Source organism: Eschscholzia californica, unplaced genomic scaffold (assembly GCF_041429995.1).
Source record: "Eschscholzia californica isolate CP2 unplaced genomic scaffold, dmEscCali1.0.p SCAF_6, whole genome shotgun sequence".
NCBI classification, from domain to species: Eukaryota; Viridiplantae; Streptophyta; class Magnoliopsida; order Ranunculales; family Papaveraceae; genus Eschscholzia; species Eschscholzia californica.
In genome coordinates, this window is record NW_028238483.1 from 29,145,617 (window position 1) to 29,167,230 (window position 21,614).

A 21,614-nucleotide genomic window follows, 5' to 3' on the forward strand; every position below is an offset into this window, starting at 1 on the left:
TTGGATGGTCACAAACTTAACAATACCAATAGATGAAGATATGAAGATTAAGCGTAAGAAAAAGATCTCCCTTTCAACAACTAGTAAAAGTCCATTTCAAAACAAAAAAGTACAAGGAAAAACCTATTTTGCAGAATAATCCCAAAATAGAGTTCAGTATCTCTTTTTACATATTATTTGGCAAATCTAATTTTTATAGGCCCTCACATTTTTTTTCCTAGGTGCTCCTTTGTTTTTTTTTTTTGAGGTTACAAAACATTGTTACATCATGAAGAGTTGATAAACACACTAATCGTTTTATTTAAACAATTAATGAAAGAGGTTTAAAGCTCAACAACATGAAAGAGGTATAAAGTCCGACAAATATATTACACTATTTACTATATTTATTGCCTAAATTATATGGATAAATCTTGATGGCAAATTACTTTCCCCGATACTCGATCTCACGACCTCATGGATGTAAGAAGGGGTGTCTAACCACTGCACCAAAGAGTGATGAACCTAAGTGCTCCATTCGAACACGAACGTTTTGTAAATTTTGGCATGGAGAAGGCATCTAGAAAAATAATACGGGGTGCCCTGCTCGCACCCTCACCACACAGTCCTAAACCGAACCACTCCAACTCTATTTCACCATTTCGCAATTACTTATTTAATTTAATATATTTTTCTCATAAATAAAAAAATAAAAATAACAGTTTGGGTAGTTGGGATTGAAAATGGTCGTTTGGTACAGAAACGTTAATCGTGGATTCGTTCGTGGCAATAAATTGAGTGCACGAGGGGGTGGATCATGGAAATGGGGCGGTGTACGATAGATAGATAGATATACTTACACGGTTCAAGATAGCGCGAATCATGGGTTTAGTAGAGAGAGAAAGTAGAGAGAGAGGGGGGAAGTAGTAAAATAGTGAATGGTACCCTCAAGTTGGGGCGAATCTGAAACAGATGCTCTGTCGTTTTGGGGAAGAGTATTAAGGAGACAACGACCCCATTTCTCTCGGTGCCTTATAGCTGGCTGGCATCCCCTTACCTTATTCTCTCTTGTGACTGACGTCCTCAATTTTCTTAGTTTGTTTTTCCTTGTTAACAAAACGTTTGTTAGGGGGGGTTCTATCTCTGTTTCACACCTCACATACTGACCCTCCACATAACTACCCTCTTGTCCCACTCACCAATTTCATATATCTAAATAACCATAAAAGTCTCATTGGTGTAATGGTTTGACATCCTTTTTAAATTCACAAAGTACTAAAATCGAATATCAATTAAACAGTTTATAATTAAGATTTATCATATGTAATTTAAGCAATAAAAACAGTAGATGCACTCAGTGGCGGACTCAAAAATTTTCCTTTCTGGGGGCACCATTAGTTAGAATAAAAAACTTTAAATTATTCAACATTTTTAGGTGAAGTTCAAGCGAGTGCTATTTTTATTGTATTAGTTATACCTCTGAACCAACTCGCCTCCTTAACTTCTTTGTGAGTTGCATTGACTATATTCTCAGTATAAAGAATTAATCTCATATACATTCGAATTATAAAAAAAAATAGTAGTGTAAATCTTATTTCGAAAGAGAGCGCTTTATGTCTTGCAACATGTTCACCACATTTTACGTTTTTAAGTTAATGAAAGAGATTATAGACTGAGGTTAAGAAAAAATAATAAGAAGTATAATATATACGTATATAAGAAAATGAAATAAAGAAGAAGACATAATAATATAGAGAAAAATGAGTCTAACAAAGTTAATGGAAATCAAGATAACTACTCAAGGCCTATTTGAAATAAGTTTCGGGCATGTGGGGGCACGTGACCCCACAGGCCCCTACGTGGGTCCGCCCCTGGATGCACTTACTTGTCCCGTAAGATAACCCTAAGAATCTTTATTAGAGATGAAGATGTCATTCAAATGTAATGACTCTTAGAGTCCAATCTAAAAAAATCACAAACCCTTCCAAATATCATTTACCTTGGTCCCGTGGACATTGTTTTCTTTCTTTTTCTTTCATTTGACATTGTTTGTTTTCAAGAGAAATCGACAATTATAATTTGTAGGACTACAATTTATTCATTTTTCAGCTTAATGGTATGGACAGTAAAGAACTTATCAGTTAAGAATATAGTTATACGTTAATATTTGAGAAAATGTTTTCAGAAATTTTGTTCTAGCTATGACTTCTCGTACTATATGAAAAAGAGTATTTCATCGAAAAATTGATTATAGATTATGAATGTTTATTTTTTAAAATTTATAAAAACCATTTGAGTTTTATTTATAACGCTTTGGAACTTGTAGCTAGCCGAAACTCTTTTTTTTTGTTAAAAACAATTAAAAATTAAATTATAAATGTTTATTTTATTTTCACAAACTATTCCCTGCGTAGTGTATTCATTGATAACCTATATACAACATACTTTAGTAGATAATAATAACATGGCCCGTATTTTAGAACACTAATTCGTATGGGCGCGCAGAAAGGCAACAATGCTTATTTGCAGAACATCGGGAAAGCACGAAATGAGTCTTCTGCAAAATTATTATTTTACAATGCTTTCTTACTAGAATTAATATTTATATTCAAATTGTGTAGAGAGGAAATATCAACGAACGTTCCTTGTCATGTGAAATTATTCACCTTGATTAAAATATACCCAACTACATTCTCTTTAATTAAATTTATATGATAAAATTGGCCGTTCGTTTAATAAAAAGCTCGTACAAGTTGATAGTCAACATTTACTATTAGCAACTCCACTAGTACTACTGCAAAAATAATGTTATTTGGTAGTATCGAGAAATATATTTTATTGAAACTCTACATTTCCGTACTAAAAGGATCTAATAAAAATTACTATTTAAAATTTCATTTACGTACACACTTTCACATCAGTGTTTCAGTTTAGAGGAATAACGTTCGTAGTGTCAATAATTATTCATGTGTATTGGCTCGATATTCTACTGCCATGTCATTGTAGAATCATAATTATTTATACTACTCGTACATCAATACATTATAAAAAAAAAATAGAGAATACATTTTGTTATTGTTTTGCTAAAGTTCTATGTATGCCAGAAAATGCGAAGATGCTAAGATACGTGATGAATTCGACGTACAAAGTCATATATATGTGAATTTGACATGCTAAAGTTCTACATATGCCTTTAGAAGCACCCATCATCATTCATCACTAACCATGTTAATTTTCGGTTTGCAATAAAAAAAAAAGTTTTACGATCGGACGGACGGTGAGAACGAGGGGCGATCCTTTTCTCAACTAACAAGTAACAAGAATCCTAAAATTCTAAACACGTGTTAAAAGGAAGAGCTTACACGTGAGATGGGAGGACAAAAGAAGTTAAAGTAATGTGTTAGGAAATAAAGTGTGACAGGCTGTATAAGTAACGGATTGTTGCTGCGTGTTTCCTGAAAGTACGATCCCCCATATCTCGCTTACTTTTGTTTGCTTTCTCTTACTATCTTTCCGTTTTTTCTGTTTTTTTTTAAGAGAAATTCAAGTCCAACCACTTTTTAGTTTGATTTTAAAAGACATTATAGAAGGTGATCGGATCCGGCTCAACAAACTTTAGGAAATAAGGCCTCTAGTTTCTGCGGTAAATAATCAAGTTGCAGGTCCACAAATCAAAGTCTTAGCAGTGAACAAACGTTTATAAAATTACACTTCTTTTACACAAATTTTAGAGAATAAAAACTTAGTTAACCATGATTGATTTAGGAGGAATGTTTATTTTTAATCTAAAAATTAATTAATTCGTCTCTTACCCCCCTAATCTTCATCTTCCTCAATCCTCGTCCCACATTCCCACCACAAATTCCAGCCACCAATAATTCCGACCACCACATATTCCGACCACCACTTTCATCTCTCACATGTTTTTCTTTCTATTTTACTGTGGTGGTTCAGTAAAATAGATTGTTATTTCGACAGTTTTTTGTTCGAGCAAAAAAAATTGATTATTTTTTAAGTGATGTTGAACTTTTTCCTATAAGAAATTGGATTTTGGTTTGTGCCGATTTTGGGTAAATACGATGCTACTAAAGAAATTTCATTTTTGTGGTGTCTAACCCCAAATGTAGGCATTTTGCCTTTCATCTCATTGAAATTGTCAATCAAAACAATATTTGAAAAAGAAAAACAAATTTACTAATTATGTTTTCAGAAAATTAGGTTGGAGACCCAATTTACTTTATTTTTTAAGACAAATTATATTTTAGCAAAAGTTTTTGGTTCTTGAGCTAACTCTGCGCCTTAACCTAGACGACATTCAATATCACGTATCTTGTTAATAAAACTTTTAAAGTGCGAGGCCTTAGACGGAACAGAATGGGACTAAAAATAGAGAATGGATAGACATAACCTTAAATTATTTACAAATAATTTCCTAAGTCCTATAAAGTGGGAAAATTTCATCTGCCAATGACTTTTTCCAAACGAGAGAATAGATATAAGACAAAGAGAAAACTTCTTAAAATGAAACGAGAAATAATATATATTGACAACCACCGTTTGATTCAGACTAAGTCCATTGTGCTAAAACATCTCATCTCAGAGCCACAACTGTGAGGAGAGCGAAGCAAAACTAATCCTAATGGGATTGGACAGTAGCAGACAATTATAAATTCATCAGAATCGAGAGTGACAACAACAATCTAATTTAGCATCTGCATGACCCTCGGAAAGCAGTACTATACCAGTCTACCATTCACACTCAACAGTTATTGAAATTAATTTTGCGATTCAACGACATCCGATTTTCCTACATTAATAGATCAGGCAACAATCCAAGAGACAACAAACCCCAATGGACAAAGAAACACCAAGTCGATAGACTTCAGCATCATATTCATCATCTGACTTCTCATATGTATTATAAGTATAAGTTTCGTTATTAGTGACATTTTCGAACAAATTACGGGTGAAATCATAGTCTTAAAGGCTTAGAGCATCTTCAATGCAAAACTCAAAAGAAACTCAACTCAATTTGTCTTATGTGTCAAGGCTCAATTGAGTTTCTATTTCCTAGATGTTAATATTGAGATCCTCAATTCAAAAGACACTTCCAATGCAACAATATACAGACTTAAAAATAACTTAAGTGTCATTTCTTAGATGGAAAGATTTGGTTTTAATATTGAGGGTCACTTGATATCCTCAAAAGAAATCTCAAATATTAAGTTTCTTATTGAGATATCTCAGCATTAAATGATGTCACATCATTTTGAGATTTAAATTAAGTGTTCCATTGGAGAGAGTCTTTTACACGAAAAACTTAAATAATCCAACGTGACACTTTGAAAATTTTTAAATTCTTTTTTTTTTTTGCATTAGAAAAAGAAAAAGAAAAAAAGTTTTAACTACTACAATTTTCAATTGGTCACCCAAATCCAAAGTTTAGGGTGAAATGAATGTTGGGCAATACGTGACTATGTGGTACAAGTAGTCGAAAGAGATACCAAACCAATTCCATTATTTGCATTAAATGCCTTGCCTCCTGCTTCAATCTCTAGTCTCTCTCTTGTAGACTATTTATTATTATTATTATTATTTTATTTTACTCAAATTTCAAACGTACATGGTATTTTGAAATTGTATAGTGGAGGAGGAGGAAGAGAGGATGAAAGTAGTAGTATTTCGTACGAGTTTGGATTTCCGTACGCAAAAAGGATGAGAGGAAGAGAGTTGTGAGGAAAACGGGAAGGGGAGAGAGTCGGTTTTTGGGGTAATTTAAGAAAGCAAGAAAGGAGACAAGGTTCTGATTACCGGCTAAAGGCGGTGGTTGAGAGGAAGGCCGTTAGAATGTTATACAGGTGGCACGCTTACAGCCTGGACTGACAGGATGGCAGTAATGATCTGCCTTCCTATTCGGCGATCTGAGTTTGTCGTTACTATCCATATCACCAATTTTTGTTGTGATAATTTTGGAACTAAAGAAAAAGACACCAAACTTCTCTCCTCTCCTTCTCTCTGCAGTCGAGTACACCTCTTCCTGTCATCCACTAATTATTTACTGCTTCCTCGAGATTCAACTCATCATCATATCTTCTATATTGGCAATTTGGTATGAAATATCTCCATTAAGAATGTGTAAAAGGGGCCTCTAGTCCACCACCTTCTGCTGTAATGATTCGACACTCGAATGAGACCGAATCTCGATAGAAGCAGTTTGTCATCAATATTAACCTAATGTAATTTAGGTAATACATATAGTAAAATAATCTAATAAATTTATTGAACTTTAGGCCTCTTCATTATGATCTAAGTTGGACAGTCATCGTGCTCATCGCATCTTCATGATGTATCAATACCTTGTAACGACTAACGCAAATCGTAGTCGATTTCTCAAAATAAAAAAGGGACTTCTCATGTCATATGGCCGCTAATACAAAGCATCCATAGGGATCTATTATGGTTTCCTCAAAAAAAAAATTTGCATTGTTTAATGGACTAAAAGGGTCATTCATCGTAGAACAAGCATTATCCAGAATTTGTCCATGTACCAATCTATCTCGTAAACAACTCGATTTTCGAATAATTTCTCCTCAAAAATCAGAGACTCCAACAATTCCTTCCAAATGTTAGTAAAGTATGAGCACACAATAGTACGTAGATATCATCTTCATTATTAGTCGAACTAAGATCACAACTCTCGTTATCATCCAAACCCATCCCCTAAGTTTTGCCTTTGTCTTTAAACTTATATTCATATTCATTTCAGCCCATGCAAAATAATACTAAATATACCTCCGCGACACCGTCGGACACTTGATATTGTATTTCGGGCGAAAACATTCAAGTGGTGAAAAGCGTTATTGACATTGAAGTCACCCAAATAAGTTTCTATTTATAAAGTCCACCCATTGGAATTTTTAGAGCAGATTTAAATATAATTTGGAGTCCATCTTCCATCAGTCAAGTGCGCAAACAGGGGCGACCCACATAGGGGCCCGTGGGGGCGCATGCCCCCACGACCCTAACGTGGCTCGTTAATGTTATGCGACATTTGCCGCTATATTAGATACATATATCTATATATATATATATTTCCATTCTTCAATCACATATCTTCCCCAGTTTTGTTGGTGAAGCTATTATGTTTCAATAATCGAGGTCAAGGGATCGAGTCCCACACACAACGTGACAATGTTTTTTTTTCTAGAAAATTTCTACGAACACTTTTTTTTTCTCAAGTATCTACTACTTAAGTTAGTTTTTTTCTTTATGTAAAGGAACTACTTAAGTTAGTTGAAATTATTGTTTGGTTTAAGATGACTACTTATTAAAAATACATTATAAAGGTCATGCTTGGCTTAAAATTGGTTCTTATTAATTGACATATCTCAATTTGACCTCCTCAAAGTGACCAACTAAATAAAATGGCCTCGTAGAGATGATGAGTTTTCTAAACGCCCCCCTTAAATTTTGATTTTGTCTGATTTTTCAGTGACTTGTATTTTGAACTTCAAAATTGTCTTTTTTAGATTTTTGTTCGGGTAAATATGTTATTAGAAAGAAAACTTAATCTTCATATTTTCTTCTATTACAATCACTTCCTCTTCAAAATAGTTTCTAACTATTTATATTAGTAACTATAAGGGTTCTTCTTAATCTTCACCATTATCTCTTCATCCCCTCCTGTTTTTTATTTCAGTATATTTTGGGAATCCAATTGGAGGAAACATCCTTGATCCATATTGAGAAAATTAGAGATTGATTGTTATACATCAAAATTACCACGGAATATCTAAACTATAAATAAAATTTTGTTAAGAATTTGCTTTTCGATTCTAGCTTGATCGTTTATTGTGGAATTCTTTCATTACCTATAACAAAGGTGCCCCCACTCATAAAAGTTTCTGGCTTCGCCACTGTGCGCAAATACTATGATATCATTCCGTGAGTTGCAAATAACCTAAGCACTATCTTCAGTTACTTCCTTTAGCGGGCCTAATGGATGTCAATCATTACACAAATTTCATTTATCAGTTTCATGAACCAACAAGGGAGAGCTCCCCTTACTCCAATAAGTTGAAGCAGGATCACGAGCTTTTGCCACGCTCCTCAATAGGCAAAAAGTCATTGTTTGAATAAGCTGTCCACCACTCTTTAGTGTAACAGTTGGACACCCCTCTTAAATCCACGAGGTCGTGAGATCGAGTCTCTGTAGAAGTAGTTTGCCATCAAAATTTGCCCTATGTAATTCATGCAATATATAAAGTAAACATTATTATACATTTGTCGGGCTTTAGGCCTCTTTCATATTGTCGGGCTTTATGCCTCTTTCATTATAGTTTAAATTAGGTGACTATCGTGCTCATCACAACTTCATGATGTATCAATGTCTTGTAACGACTAACGTAGATCGTAGTCGATTTCTCGAAAGGAAAAAAGGAAAACAAAGAATAAGCTTCTTTATCCATCTAAAAGACGAGGCATCTTCATTATTGGTTAATTCCCAAAGCTTAGAGCATCTCCAATGCAAAACTCAAAAAAAACTCAAATTGTCTTATGTGTCAAGGCTCAATTGAGTTTCTCTTTCCGATATTTCAATATTGAGATCGACAATCCAAAAGACATCTCCAATTCAACACTCTAAAAATTTAAAAATAACTTAAGGGTCCTAGATGGTTAGATTTGTTTTTAATATTGAGTGGTCAATTGAGATCCTCAAAAGAAATCTCAAGTATTGAGTTTTTTCCTGAGATATCTCAACATTAAATGGTGCCACATCATTTTGAGATTAAAATTTTAAAAAAATCAAAAAATTCTAGGTGGCACTTTGAGTTTTTCAATTTGAGTGTTGCATTAGATAGATTCGTCGTAAATTTAACCAAGCAGCAAGCACCATGGTGGAATGATTTCTCACAATGGTGTATCGTATTTACACAATTGTATTGGATGTAAATTCTATGATTTCTCAAGTTAGTTTCAACATTATAATTATATGTTGATTTCGATCTACACATTAGAGCAAGCTTTACAAGCATATAATGCATACACTGGAATGCTTTCTCACTAAGTTGTACATATGATACAACACCTATGTTAACTGAATACATTCAGCCATATACGTGTGATTTTCGATTCAAACGTCACTGTTTACTCAAAAGTTATAATATTACTCTAAATATGTACATAGAATTTTTTCATCTAAAAACAAATGTGACTTATGTGCAAGCGACATAAATTCAAGGTCTACTTTAACAATCTCAAGTTAGTCGAGCACAATACAATTAGTATATACCTTATTAGCACAAGTCATAAGGTGTATACGAAATATGAATCTTGCCCCCATCGTGTTTCATCAATAAATCAGTGACAATTTTTTTTTTAAACTTCTTTAATTACCTCAACCGTTTGTAAATTCAGATGACTATATTGTAACTATTTTTCCTCGTGGTGGTTTTAGCCTCTCCCACTTTTAACTGCCTCACAATTTTTCTAACTGTTCCACCCTTTCTTCTTCTTTTTTTTACTTTAACTTCCCGAAATATTTTCTTAATTTAACTTCCCGTGATTATCTATACCGGTGCAAATCCAAAATTGTTGACATGGAATTCGTGGGGGCACCTACTAAAATTATAAATAAGTACTAGAAATATTTAAAACTTGGAAATTAAGTTAAGCGAAATTAGGGAAAAAGATATTATAGAGAGAGAAAGTGAATAGAATACGCGTGTTAAAATTACAGCTGTATACAAGCAACCGACTACCTCAACAAAACGGTGCACTTCCTAAAAAAGGGAATAAATTAAAATTGGCAATTGCCGGTTACACAACTGGTTTAACCAGTCATACCTATCCTTCCGTTATACAACTTTCATAACTCCTTTTTCTCTCTCTCTCTAAACTCTTCCTCCTCCTCCTCCATATAACACGAGGAGAGGCCTCTCTTCTCCTTCGCCTCTCCTCTTCGCCTTCCTAATATTTTTAGGGTTAGGGTTTCTTTCTTTCTTTCTTCTCCGATTCAAACCCTAGATGATGGCTTTATCATCATCAACGAGAAAAGATCTAGATCGGATAAAAGGACCATGGAGTCCAGAAGAAGATGAATCATTACAAAGATTAGTACAAAAACATGGAGCAAGAAACTGGTCATTGATTAGTAAATCAATACCTGGTAGATCTGGTAAATCATGTAGACTTAGATGGTGTAATCAACTTTCACCTGAAGTTGAACACAGAGCTTTTACACCTGAAGAAGATGAAAAGATTATTCGTGCTCATTCTAAATTTGGTAATAAATGGGCAACAATTTCTCGTCTTTTAATTGGTCGTACTGATAACGCCATTAAAAATCACTGGAACTCAACTTTGAAACGTAAATCTTCATCTATCAATCAAGATGGTGGTGATAGTATTGATTGTAATGATCTTCAACCTTTGAAAAGAACTGCTAGTGGTGGTGGTGGTGGTGGTGGTGGAATTACTACTACTGGTCTTTATCTTGATCCAAGTAGTCCTTCTGGATCTGATTTGAGTGATTCTAGTGTTCCTTTAATCTCTTCTTCTTCTCATCATCTTTATCGACCTGTTCCTGCTAGATCATCAGGTATGAATATGATCCCGTCCCCTGTTGAAACTTCTCAATCTGCCGATGATCCACCCACTTCACTTAATCTATGTCTCTCTCTTCCTTATACTAGTAATAATGATTCTTCATCTGAAATTTCAAATCATCAAGTTTCTAGATCTAATCATCAAACTGCTCCAATTCAATTACTACCTCCTCTTCCACCATTACCTCCACCACTACAAAATCATCAATTCCCACAACAACCTATGATTCAAAATCATCCATTTCCTGATTTGGGTAGATCGGAATCACCTTCTGTTATTCCAAATGAGAAACCTTTTGTTCCTTTTAGTCCTGAATTCTTATCTGTGATGCAAGAGATGATCAAAAAAGAAGTTAGGAATTATATGTCTGGTCTTGAACAGAGTGGTCTCTGTTTACAAGCTGCTGAAAATGGGATTAGAAACTCATTAGTGAAGAGAATCGGCATCAGCAAGATCGATTAGAGAAAAATGGGTAATAGACACCATTAATGGAAAATGAAGAAAATCTAGATGAAGAAGAAGAAATTAGATAGAGAGATGATGAAGGAAACGTAAAAAAGCGATCTTGTTTTTTAAATTTCCTTCTGTGTTTTTTTTTATATACAAATAATTTTGGGTTTTTTGTACAAAGAGAGATCGAGGATGGCCATAGATGTGTCGGAGATCAAAGTTAAGTTCTGAACTCAAAATTAGGGTTTTTATTTTATGAATGTTGAGAAGAAGATAAAATTTTAGCTTTCAAGCCCTAAACAACTTCAATTTCTCCCTTTTTACTTGCTTTATAATAATGGTCATAAAATTTAGAACTATAAAACCTAAAAAGGACAAAAAAAAGGACCTTCAATAGGACAATTCAAATTGATATTTTGATTGTTGTTATCAGCAAATTAGATCAAAAGATGAACAAAGTGTGCATTGGTAAGACTCCTAAGAGATTTAGGGTAAATGAAAAGAAAATAACATACTTTTCAATTTTTTTTTTCAAAGTGCTTGTTTTTCAAAAAAGAACAATCAATACGAATGTACCCATATTTAAATGTTACAAAGTATTATCCATATTTAAATGTTACGCGTATCAATACGAATGTACCACTATTTAATATTGCGCGTATCCTTTGTTCTAATCAAGAAGTGTATCACTAATTTAATCTTGGGAATTGTTGAGGGATCCATCAAGGCTGATGATATGAGTATTTGTAAATTTTGATGAACCTACAAGCTTTAAGGTTTCGAACAGATAGTGAATTTGCGTAGTTATAAACCCTCAAAATAACGCCTAATTTTGTCAAATGGACTAGTCTAGTTCCGGCGGGGTATGTAACCTCCTATTTATTACGGCGACGAAGAATCAAACTATCACTATGTTTATTCCTTTTTCTACTTTTTCTTCCAAACACAGGATACCCCCAAAGGGATTAGAGTACTTTGGGAAGAGATTATGGTTTGACACAGTACCAATGGTGTAATCGGACTAGAGTACTTGGGCAGAGATGGACATAGTATCAATGGTGTTTTGTATGAGACTGATGGGTTTTTATGCCCACCAAGAGAGAGAGAGAGAGTGAGAGTAAAACAAAAGATTAGGTAAAAAGGAAAAGGTAACCAAAGTGAAATGTGAAGGCAACATCAAACTGTTCACAAAAATCAATCAAATCCAATAAAGCAAGTTATCTCAACACAATCTCATAAAAAAAAAGTTATCTCAACACATCCTTCAATTTTCTTGACATGTCCCTTGTTGGATGGCTGTGTCTGCTGAGCCTTGGGAGGGATTCTTGTTTGTTCTGATTTGAATTTGGTGATGCCCTCTTTCTATTTCTTTCTTTGATCAAGAAAATAAAAGGGAATTTCTTTTGATTCTATAGCATATCCCTACTATTATGGACCCAAAAAGAAAGCCATTAAACCACTACTCTTATAATAACTTCAAATTCTCTACATATATGATATTTTAAGTTTAATATCTACTAGTATATCTTTTGAGATGGGTCACAACTCACAAAGTTTTAATAGTAGAAGACTTAAAACTTCATCATATAAAGAGGGTTTGAGTGACATGGCCATCTCAATGACATAGAAACAGGAAATGAATATTTAACTTTAAGAAAGCATTGTGAGGATTGGAGAGAAACTAGTTCATAATTGAATGTGCAGGAGGAGGAGTTAAAGTTAACAAGATGTGGTCCAAGAAATTGTAAACATTTTCCAAGAATGGAGTCTAAGCAATAACAAATGTTCTTCCATCCTAATGGGATTGGTTGTTGTTCTATACTATACTAGTATAATTTTAAAATGACATCATCAACACATTTTTTTTTTTACTTTCACATTGTATTCAGTGAACATTGGAATCAACACAATAATGTTTTATGATATTTGGAGTAATTTCCTTCCCACTACCATATTTCCTCATCCAAGATTTATACACTCTATCTAGTGTGAGATATGGTGATTTATATCAATTTAGAACTAGCCCAAGGCCCACCGGTTCGACGACATTCCCCCAAAAGGATTGATTGTTAAAAAATCCGCCATGTCGGAGGATTCCAAAGAAACTACCGAACATGTTAGATGCACCCCAATTTACACCTTAAATCACGAAGGAGAGATCACCATCTTTCTAAGCGAGGCGGTCAAAACTACATCCATATACAATTGGTTAAGATATAAACCATGAATCAGTTGAAAATTGGGATATCGAGTTTAGGGTCTCTAGTCCACATTGTTCGGCGGGGTTTGGGGGAAACATCCATAATTTGGACTGTAGGTGCATGCTCAAGTTCAGTAAGTATTGAGGTCTTTTGGGTGGACTCGTAAAGAAACTGGTCCATCACAGAAGGGGCCTAAACGCACAAATAAAGGTGCTAAGGCCCAGTTGTTTGCGTCAAGCCCACCTTCACTTTCTTGGTCTCGTTGGGTGGAAGTTTGCTTGGATACTTTGTGGCAGAAGCCCAAGAATGAAATTAACCCATTAATAGGCAATAGAACAGTGAAGTTTCCAGAGAATCTTATTAATGATTCAGACAGTGATGATGAAGTTGAACCTATGATAAAAAGTTACTCTGACGTGTTGTCATGGTGTTCGCGTAATGCCTTTTTTTCTTTAGACATTAACTCCAAGAGTCATTACGTTCAATATTGTATGGATACATCATGAATAAATACATGAATTGATTGAGTTCGATAACTACGATTATCAAAGACATCTTCGGCCCTAAAAACCATATAAATACCCGTAAGGCTATTCTAGGGCATGAGAGACGGTTCTTACTTTTAGTTTGTTTATACCCTCTGACAACAGTCAATAAATGATGGCTTATTGGCTTCCACCTCCATTGTGAACCGAAATTGGATTTTTGGAGTAGGCGCAAAACCAACTCGCTAAACAATTGTCGGCGACAGTTGTATTGTTAGTGTTCGTGCTATGATAGCTTATAGATTAATTTTATCCTTCTCACATTATATCATAGCTCTATTGTGTTTAAACACTGCGAAATCGATAGTGCGAGTTTCCCTAGTGGAGTTTTTACAACTGTGTTTTCAATAAGTTAATAGGAAACAATAACGGTACTAAATGGTTAAGGAATCGTTTAACATAGCATATGTTGAAATAGCTAAATACCTTTCAGGAGTCGCTTCAAAATTTTGTCTCAACAAGAAAAGATAAATTCGTAGGTAATTAGATAGATATGGAGTCACTATATTTGCCCTTCAAATCATAACAAAAGTTTCATCTGTCCCACCCAACATGACAGAGACATTCCCCTGACCCTTACAAACCCTCATAAAATTCTTGTATATGTGGACTACTAACCTCTGGCCCAAGACCATCCGCTGGAGTGGTCAAGAACTTCGTTTTTTTTTTCTGTTGAACGGGCAAGAACTTTGTTACTACGCGTCATTGATACTTCCTACAAAAAGTCATCCAACCTACGGAAAAAAAAAAAGATGAATGGTTTCACATAAGAGATTTATAATGTGGGGTTTGAATGCCCCGCTTGTCCTTGTGAAATGGGGGCTTCATGGTAACATTGAAAAAGTCATTTGGATCAGAAGTTATCTATGAGGCTATGATGGCCCAATTCATGATAATGGTTCACATTCCACTTTGGAGTTCCACAGTTCTTTAAATGAGTAAAAGATATTACAAACAATTTACGGCCGCTTTTGGGTGACATATTTTTTTTTTCGGAATACAAATTTGAGTGGATCCTTTGTTCCCAAAACCACACCACCTTTTCTTTCCTTTTACGCAGACAAGGATCGACAGGCAGGGCCGTGCCTGACAATTTAGGGGCCCAGTGCCAAACTTAATTTGGGCCCTATATATAGATTGGTCTAATATTTTCCAGATAAAATTTTTCTTGATTTATATAGATTTTTAATCAAAATTACGAACCTGGTTTCTTTCTAAGAGCATCTCCAATGCAAGACTCAATCTTAAAATCTTAAGTGCCACCTAGGACTTTAGAGTTTTTTTGAGAAAAAACCTCTCCAATGCAAAACTCAATTGAGATCTTAAGTTGATGTGGAAGCATTAAGTTTTAAGATGTCTCAACTAGAAACTCTATTTTTGAGATCTCTTTTGAGAGTCTTAAGTGTCCTAGTCATCAAATTTAATTTTTGAACCAATAGAAAGCTTTTCTTTCTCAACCACTTTTTCCTATTAAATGTATGTATGACATGTGTATCTATTAGAGTTTTTTAGAGTGTTGCATTGGAGAAGGACTTGAATTAGAGACACTCAAGTTAGCCACATAGGAAAGAGAATCTCAATTGAGACTCAACACATAAGCCAAATAGAGTTTTTTTTTAAGTTTTGCATTGGAGATGCTCTAACACGTTAATCCAAAATTAGATCATAGAGAGATATCAACGGTATATATATATATAGAGAGAGAGAGAGAGAGAGAGAGAAATTTAGTTAAAATTTTGTAAGAGAAGAATGTTTAGAGAAATGTATTGAATATTGCAAGATAAAGCTTTGCATGAAAGGAATGAGAAAGTGAAGAGAAAAATTAAATAGTAATTGCTCTCCATTGAGTTCGAACCCATGATCAAACACATTAAGTCCCTCCAACTTAACCACTACGCTACCTAGGTTTGTTGTTCAAAAGTAACATCTTTATTTACTAGTAATACTAGACCAACGCAAAGAACATATGAAAATCTAAAGTAGGCCCCTTGTGGTGGGGGGCCCTGTGCGGGCGCACGGCCCGCACCCCCCACCACACGGCCCTGTCGACAGGGTACTGGCATCGTTGACGCTCATTAATAACATTTTTTTTTTTCGAGATTTTCTTCCTTCCTTCCACAGACCCACCACAACCTCCCACTCATCCCTCTTCCTATCTTTCTCTTTGTTGTGACGAAGGAGAGAATTCTCTTCCTTGAAATTGAGAGAGAGAGACAGAAAGAGATACGATGGTGGGGAAGAGGAAGAAGAATTTTTTTTGTTTTTAGATTCTAGAAAAGTTCACCGGCAGAAGGTAGTCAACGTACCTATGGCATGGGTCAGCGAGAAAACGGGGACAAAGGCTTAAACTAATACGTCCACACACTTTCCTTAGGCTGAATCTTCTAGTTTTTGCTATTTGACCTGAAATCCATGGATATAGCCATGAGATGGTTGAAGCAAGCTCTAACAGGCCTTGGAGGACCGAACCCACATATTTGGCAAGAGGTGAAAGGCCAACCATGATCAGATACAGTTGGTTTTTCGTGATATTTGAGTAAAGTGTATAATGTTGATGCCCCAAACAATAACACTCAGTGGGCTAGGGTGGCCCATTTCTGATTACCAAAAACTCCAAATATAGGCGTAAGGGGAAAATAATTTTTCAACCCACCCAAATTTTTTTTTGTACCCAAACTTTTTTCCCAAGACAATCCACCCAATCAATAACCAAAGCCTTTGGTTGACAAATTTCAACAAAACCAATTCAACCTTTTGAAGATTCTAAAACAATTAGGACCACCAATTGGTAGATAGAAAGCATAATTTGACAGTTTTGGTAGGTGAGTGATGGCGATTGTTGATTTTATTGGCTTAGAAACACTAGTTTAGACATTTAATGGTATGAAAAACATTTCTAGCAAAATTTTCCAATCGGAATCCTAATTGTTGTTCATGAGTGAATAACAGATATATAATAGGCAACGTCTTATACGAAAATGAACGGAAATGAATCCACCACCTAAGTTTCACCGCCTTAAGATTGGGATAAAATCACTTGTAAGATGGGGCAAGGTTATTAGTTATGTATGCATACTTTCTTCGATATAGTTAATCTTTTCAAATGATACCATCAACTACAAAATCCTGAAAGATTCAATCAATAGTGCTTTCTTAACGGCTCAATCAACTCCATCTTGATGGTATACTTACGTAATACATATGAAACAAAATTTAATCACATTAGCAAAGCCCTTTGGAACAGTTACAACGATAACCTAAATTTTGTGACATTTTGAGACAAGAAGTTCACCCACCATCAATGATTAAGGGGGGGTAGTGGATAGGGATTTAGGAGGACATTCGTGGACAAAATGTCTCGTAGACATTTCGAGACATTTTAAGACATTTCGAGACATTTGTCTGTAGACAAAAGGTCTTTATAGACATTTTAAGACATTTGATTTATGGACAAAAAGTCTTTATGGACATTTCAAGACATTTGGTTTATAGACAAAATGTTTTGGAGACATTTCAACATATTGAATCCATGGACAAAATGTGTAGTGGATATTATTATATTATTATATTATTATTATTATTATTATTATTAATATTATTATTATTATTAATATTATTATTATTATTATTATTATTATTATTATTATTATTATTATTATCTCATCATGGATGACAATTGGTAGGCATTTATTATTTTAGTATTATCATTATTGTCTAACCATACAAAATAATATATTTGTACTCATATTTTAAAAATATATTTTTCGAGTTTTGTGGACGTCTGTGGATATCTGAGGACATTTATGGACAATTAGTGGACATTTATTTATTTAATTTTATCATTATCGTTTAATCATATGAAATAAAAATAATTGTACCATTATTTCGAAAATATATTTTTCGACTTTGGTAGCCATCCGTAGATATCTGTGAACATTGATGGACAATTGGTAAATATGTATTATTTTATATAGTATACTAATATATATATATATATATATATATATAATATAATAATAATATAATATAGTAATATGATAATAATATCATTATTACTATAATATAATATAATAATATAATAATATAATAATATAATAATATAATAATACAATAATATAGTAACATATAATAAGATAATAATAATATAACATAGTAATATAATAAGATAATATTATAAAATATAATAATAATAATAATAATAATAATAATAATAATACAATAATATAATAATAATAATACAATAATATAGTAATATAAGAAAATAATGTAATAATAATAGGATAATAATAATATAATATAGTAATATGATAATAATATCATTATTACTATAATATAATAATAATAATATAATATAGTAATAATATAATATAATAATAATACAATAATATAGTAACATATAATAAGATAATAATAATATAGTATAATAATATAATAATAAGATAATATTGTAATAATATAATAATAGTATAATATAGTAATGGCAATAATATCATTATTACTATAATAAAGTATTATAATAATTAATATTTTTATATATTATTTATTATAAATTATTTAATCTAATTTGATAATAATAATTATTTTTATATTTCTTAATGAAATGTCCGCAAGTGTCTTCCATATTTTGAAAGACATTTTCTCTCCAAAAGCTCTCCAAATTTACACTAAAATGTCTTCACATGTCTCCAAAACCAATTTGTCTTGAAATGTCCGTAATTTCGTGTCTCTAACGAATACCACAGACATTTCAGGACATTTGAAATGTCTCAAACGAATAACACGGACATTTAGAGACATTTTGAGACATTTTAAATGTCCCCAACCAATAACACAGACATTTGGGGACATTTAAAATGTCCCCAACCAATAACATAGGATTTGGAGGGACATGGCAATGTCCCTCCAAATCCCCAACCACTACCCCCCCCTAAGAATAAAGATATTCCATTTTTTCATGGCATGACATTATTAAAAGTGACAAGACATGGTATTCAAAGAAGAAAAACAAATCTAATAAAAAAAAAAAAAAAAAAAACAAAAGCAGAGCACATTATCCAAAATCCAACAAAGTTTTCTTACTTCACCACTTAAAAACCAGAATATTAAAACCATAATAACCCAACAGTTTAAATGATTTTGTTTCCCACCTCAGCTTCAATGCGAATAACACTTTCAACAACAAAAGAAAAAAAAAAGCTTCAATGTGAATAACACAAGATTAATTAAAATTCAAAAGAAAAGACTTGACCAATTTGGGTTCATCTTGATTTTTCATCATATAAGAGATTAAGCAAGCTTGCTTCCTGCGACATCGACCACAAACCTGTATCGAACATCATTCTTCTCCAACCTTTCAAAGGCTTTGTTAAGGTAATCCATCTTCACCATTTCAATCTGAGAGGTTATTCCCTTCTCTTTGCAGAATTCAAGCATCTCCTCTGACTCTTCTACACTTCCAATAAATGTTCCGGTGATTGACTTTCTCCCTTCACCAAACAACAATCACACTCAGTAATATAGAATTGACTCTAATCAGATTTCAAAATGTGTCCATACGAGTAAGACATAAAATAGATTCAAGGTAAGCGACCATTGTCCAAATTAATCTGAAATGACAAGTCAAACTAAGAGATTAAGACAAGTCGGACTAACGTGGTCTTTATATTTTTTTTTCCTCTCGGTCTAATTTAAATATTCTAACTCAAATGAACCTAAAATCAACTCGAATCATGCACTCAAGTGAATCAAACAAAAACAAACATTCTGAACCGATATAAGTAAATTCAGACCTATAGTCAGACTTCAATCTGACTCGGAAAAAAAATAAAACACTACCTAATGCTAACCCCAATTCTAACAATCTAAAAAAACAAATACCAAGATAGAGAGCTAAAAAACTGAGAGAGGAAGGGTTTTGAGGAACTAACCAAGCATGAGAAGAGGGCTAACAAATTGAAGAGGTTGGCCAATAACACCCATAATGACTAAACGACCATCAACTTTCAAAAGTGAAAGGTAAGGTTCAAGTGGATGAAAAACAGGAATAGTATCAAGGATATAGTCAAGACTATCAGCAGCTTGTTGGAATTGATCAGGATCAGAGCTAACAAGATAAGCATCAGCACCAAGATCATCAATGGCTTCCACTTTCTTCTTATCAGATGAACTTATCACAGTCACATGATGACCTAATGCTTTTGCAATTTTCACACCCATATGACCAACTCCTCCTAATCCCAATATTCCAGCTCTTAATCCACTCTTTGTCAAATCAAATTTCCTTAATGGACTGTAAACTGTTAATCCAGCACAAAGTAGCGGCGCCGCTTGTTCCAAAGCAAACCCTTCAGGAATCTTCACCACAAACCTTCACAAAAAAGTTAATTTAGAAAAAGGAATTTAACCATTTTTTTCTTTCAGGAAATACGAAATCTGACTCATGGTCTGAATTGACTCGAGAGTCAGATTTCAGAATGTTTGTTTTTGTCAGACTCGTCTAATTTGCCGATTTTTAGGTTAATCTGATTAAGAGGGGTTAGATTTCAGACGAGGCAGATTGAAAGGCGTATTATGATACAAAGTAATCTACAAATTCTTACTTTTGATCAACAACCATGGATTCAGCAAATCCACCTTGGGTAGGTTTTCCATCTGTATAAACATCATTATAAGACCAAATCCTCTTGTTACAGTATTGTTCTACTTTTGAATTACATGAAGAACATTTCCTGCAACTTCCAACTATTGCTCCAACTCCAACATTTTCACCAACTTTAAATTTGGTCACATCTGATCCAATCTCAATCACTTCTCCCACTACTTCATGCCTGTCAATTTTTTGGAACCCATGATTAAAAACCCACATATATTGGTAAAAAAAAAAACTATCAGATTTTTGTGAATTTGGTGATTACCCAGGAACCATAGGGTAATTTGACATGCCAAGATCATTCTTGACTTGATGAATATCAGTGTGACAAATACCACAGAAAATGACCTTAATGAATACATCCTCTGGTCCAGTTTCCCTGTTTTTGATTGATTTTGATTTCAACAAATATGAAGATTATGTTAGGCAAAAGAATTTGGATGGAAAACAAGAAAAAACAGAGGAAGAAATGAATGGGATTTTAAATACCTTAGAGAGTAAGTAAATGGAGTGAGAATTCCTGATGGGTCAGTTGCTGCCCATCCGGTGATGGTTGTCTCAGTTTTGATGCTACCCATATCTCCTTCTTCCCGGCTTAGCTTTTCTGTCTGTGTAGAGAGAGAGAGAAAGTAGAGAGAGAGAGAGAGAGAGAGAGAGAAAAACAGAGGAAAGAAGGAATTAGGGGGTTTCTGTTTACGTTTCTCTGTCTGAGGATGAGTTGGGGAGAATAAATAGGAGTTATCATTGGCCATGACTTGGCATAATCTTACACGTCCGCAAATCGGAAGGTGCGGTAGGTGGAATCATACGTCATCATCACATCACTTACCTACTACCCAAATAATAACGTGGGTGACAATTACACACCAAGTACCTCACCGTCGATGAAGAGTTAATTAGCCGTGTTGGCGTTGAAGTTCCATCTTCTGGTTCGGTAACCAAACTGTTCAGGTATAGTTTGATTCGGTAACCAAATCAAGCAATGAACGAATCTGCTCGGATTGAGGTAGGTTGGTTAAGATTCAGTTTTTCAGTAACCTAACTATTTCAGACTGATTTTTGGATACGACATAAAAATCGGTTACCGATCCAATGTACAACTGTAATGGTGATGAGCTCGTATTGTAGTGTTAGAATACAGTTTTTGGAAGTAGATTGGTTACCCACCTTATTGGTGGGGTA

General features: G+C 33.8%; 2 protein-coding genes across 3 annotated transcripts; one reads left to right on the forward strand and one right to left on the reverse strand.

Annotated features, from left to right (window-relative positions):
• The first annotated feature begins 9,660 nt into the window (after positions 1 to 9,660).
• LOC147533274 (transcription factor MYB73-like) lies at positions 9,661 to 11,337 on the forward strand. Its single transcript, XM_086649104.1, has one exon. It carries the CDS (start codon positions 10,006 to 10,008, stop codon positions 11,047 to 11,049), a length of 1,044 nt encoding a protein of 347 aa, XP_086505230.1. The 5' UTR covers positions 9,661 to 10,005; the 3' UTR covers positions 11,050 to 11,337.
• A 7,496-nt stretch (positions 11,338 to 18,833) lies between these two features.
• ATCAD4 (GroES-like zinc-binding alcohol dehydrogenase family protein) lies at positions 18,834 to 21,169 on the reverse strand. 2 transcript variants are annotated; one of them, XR_015227378.1, is made up of 6 exons: positions 20,922 to 21,169; positions 20,698 to 20,811; positions 20,383 to 20,610; positions 19,711 to 20,150; positions 18,998 to 19,269; positions 18,834 to 18,952 (listed from the first exon to the last, which is right to left on the reverse strand). XR_015227378.1 is itself a non-coding variant. In XM_086646656.1 (5 exons), the coding sequence occupies exons 1-5, from the start codon at positions 21,008 to 21,010 to the stop codon at positions 19,070 to 19,072; spliced, it is 1,071 nt and encodes a 356-aa protein (XP_086502782.1). In that variant the 5' UTR covers positions 21,011 to 21,152; the 3' UTR covers positions 18,834 to 19,069. The 2 variants fall into 2 exon arrangements, 1 of the variants encoding a protein (XP_086502782.1); XM_086646656.1 differs by having other exon boundaries at positions 18,834 to 19,269; positions 20,922 to 21,152.
• Positions 21,170 to 21,614: the final 445 nt, after the last annotated feature.

Coding starts and splice junctions, on each gene's coding strand:
- LOC147533274 (XM_086649104.1), top strand. CDS start 10,006: ATGATGGCTTTATCATCATCAACGAGAAAAGATCTAGATCGGATAAAA.
- ATCAD4 (XM_086646656.1), bottom strand. CDS start 21,010: ATGGGTAGCATCAAAACTGAGACAACCATCACCGGATGGGCAGCAACT. Junction 20,812..20,921: donor CCATTTACTTACTCTCTAAG/GTATTTAAAATC, acceptor AATCAAAAACAG/GGAAACTGGACCAGAGGATG. Junction 19,270..19,710: donor TAGCCCTCTTCTCATGCTTG/GTTAGTTCCTCA, acceptor TGTTTGGTGAAG/GGAGAAAGTCAATCACCGGA.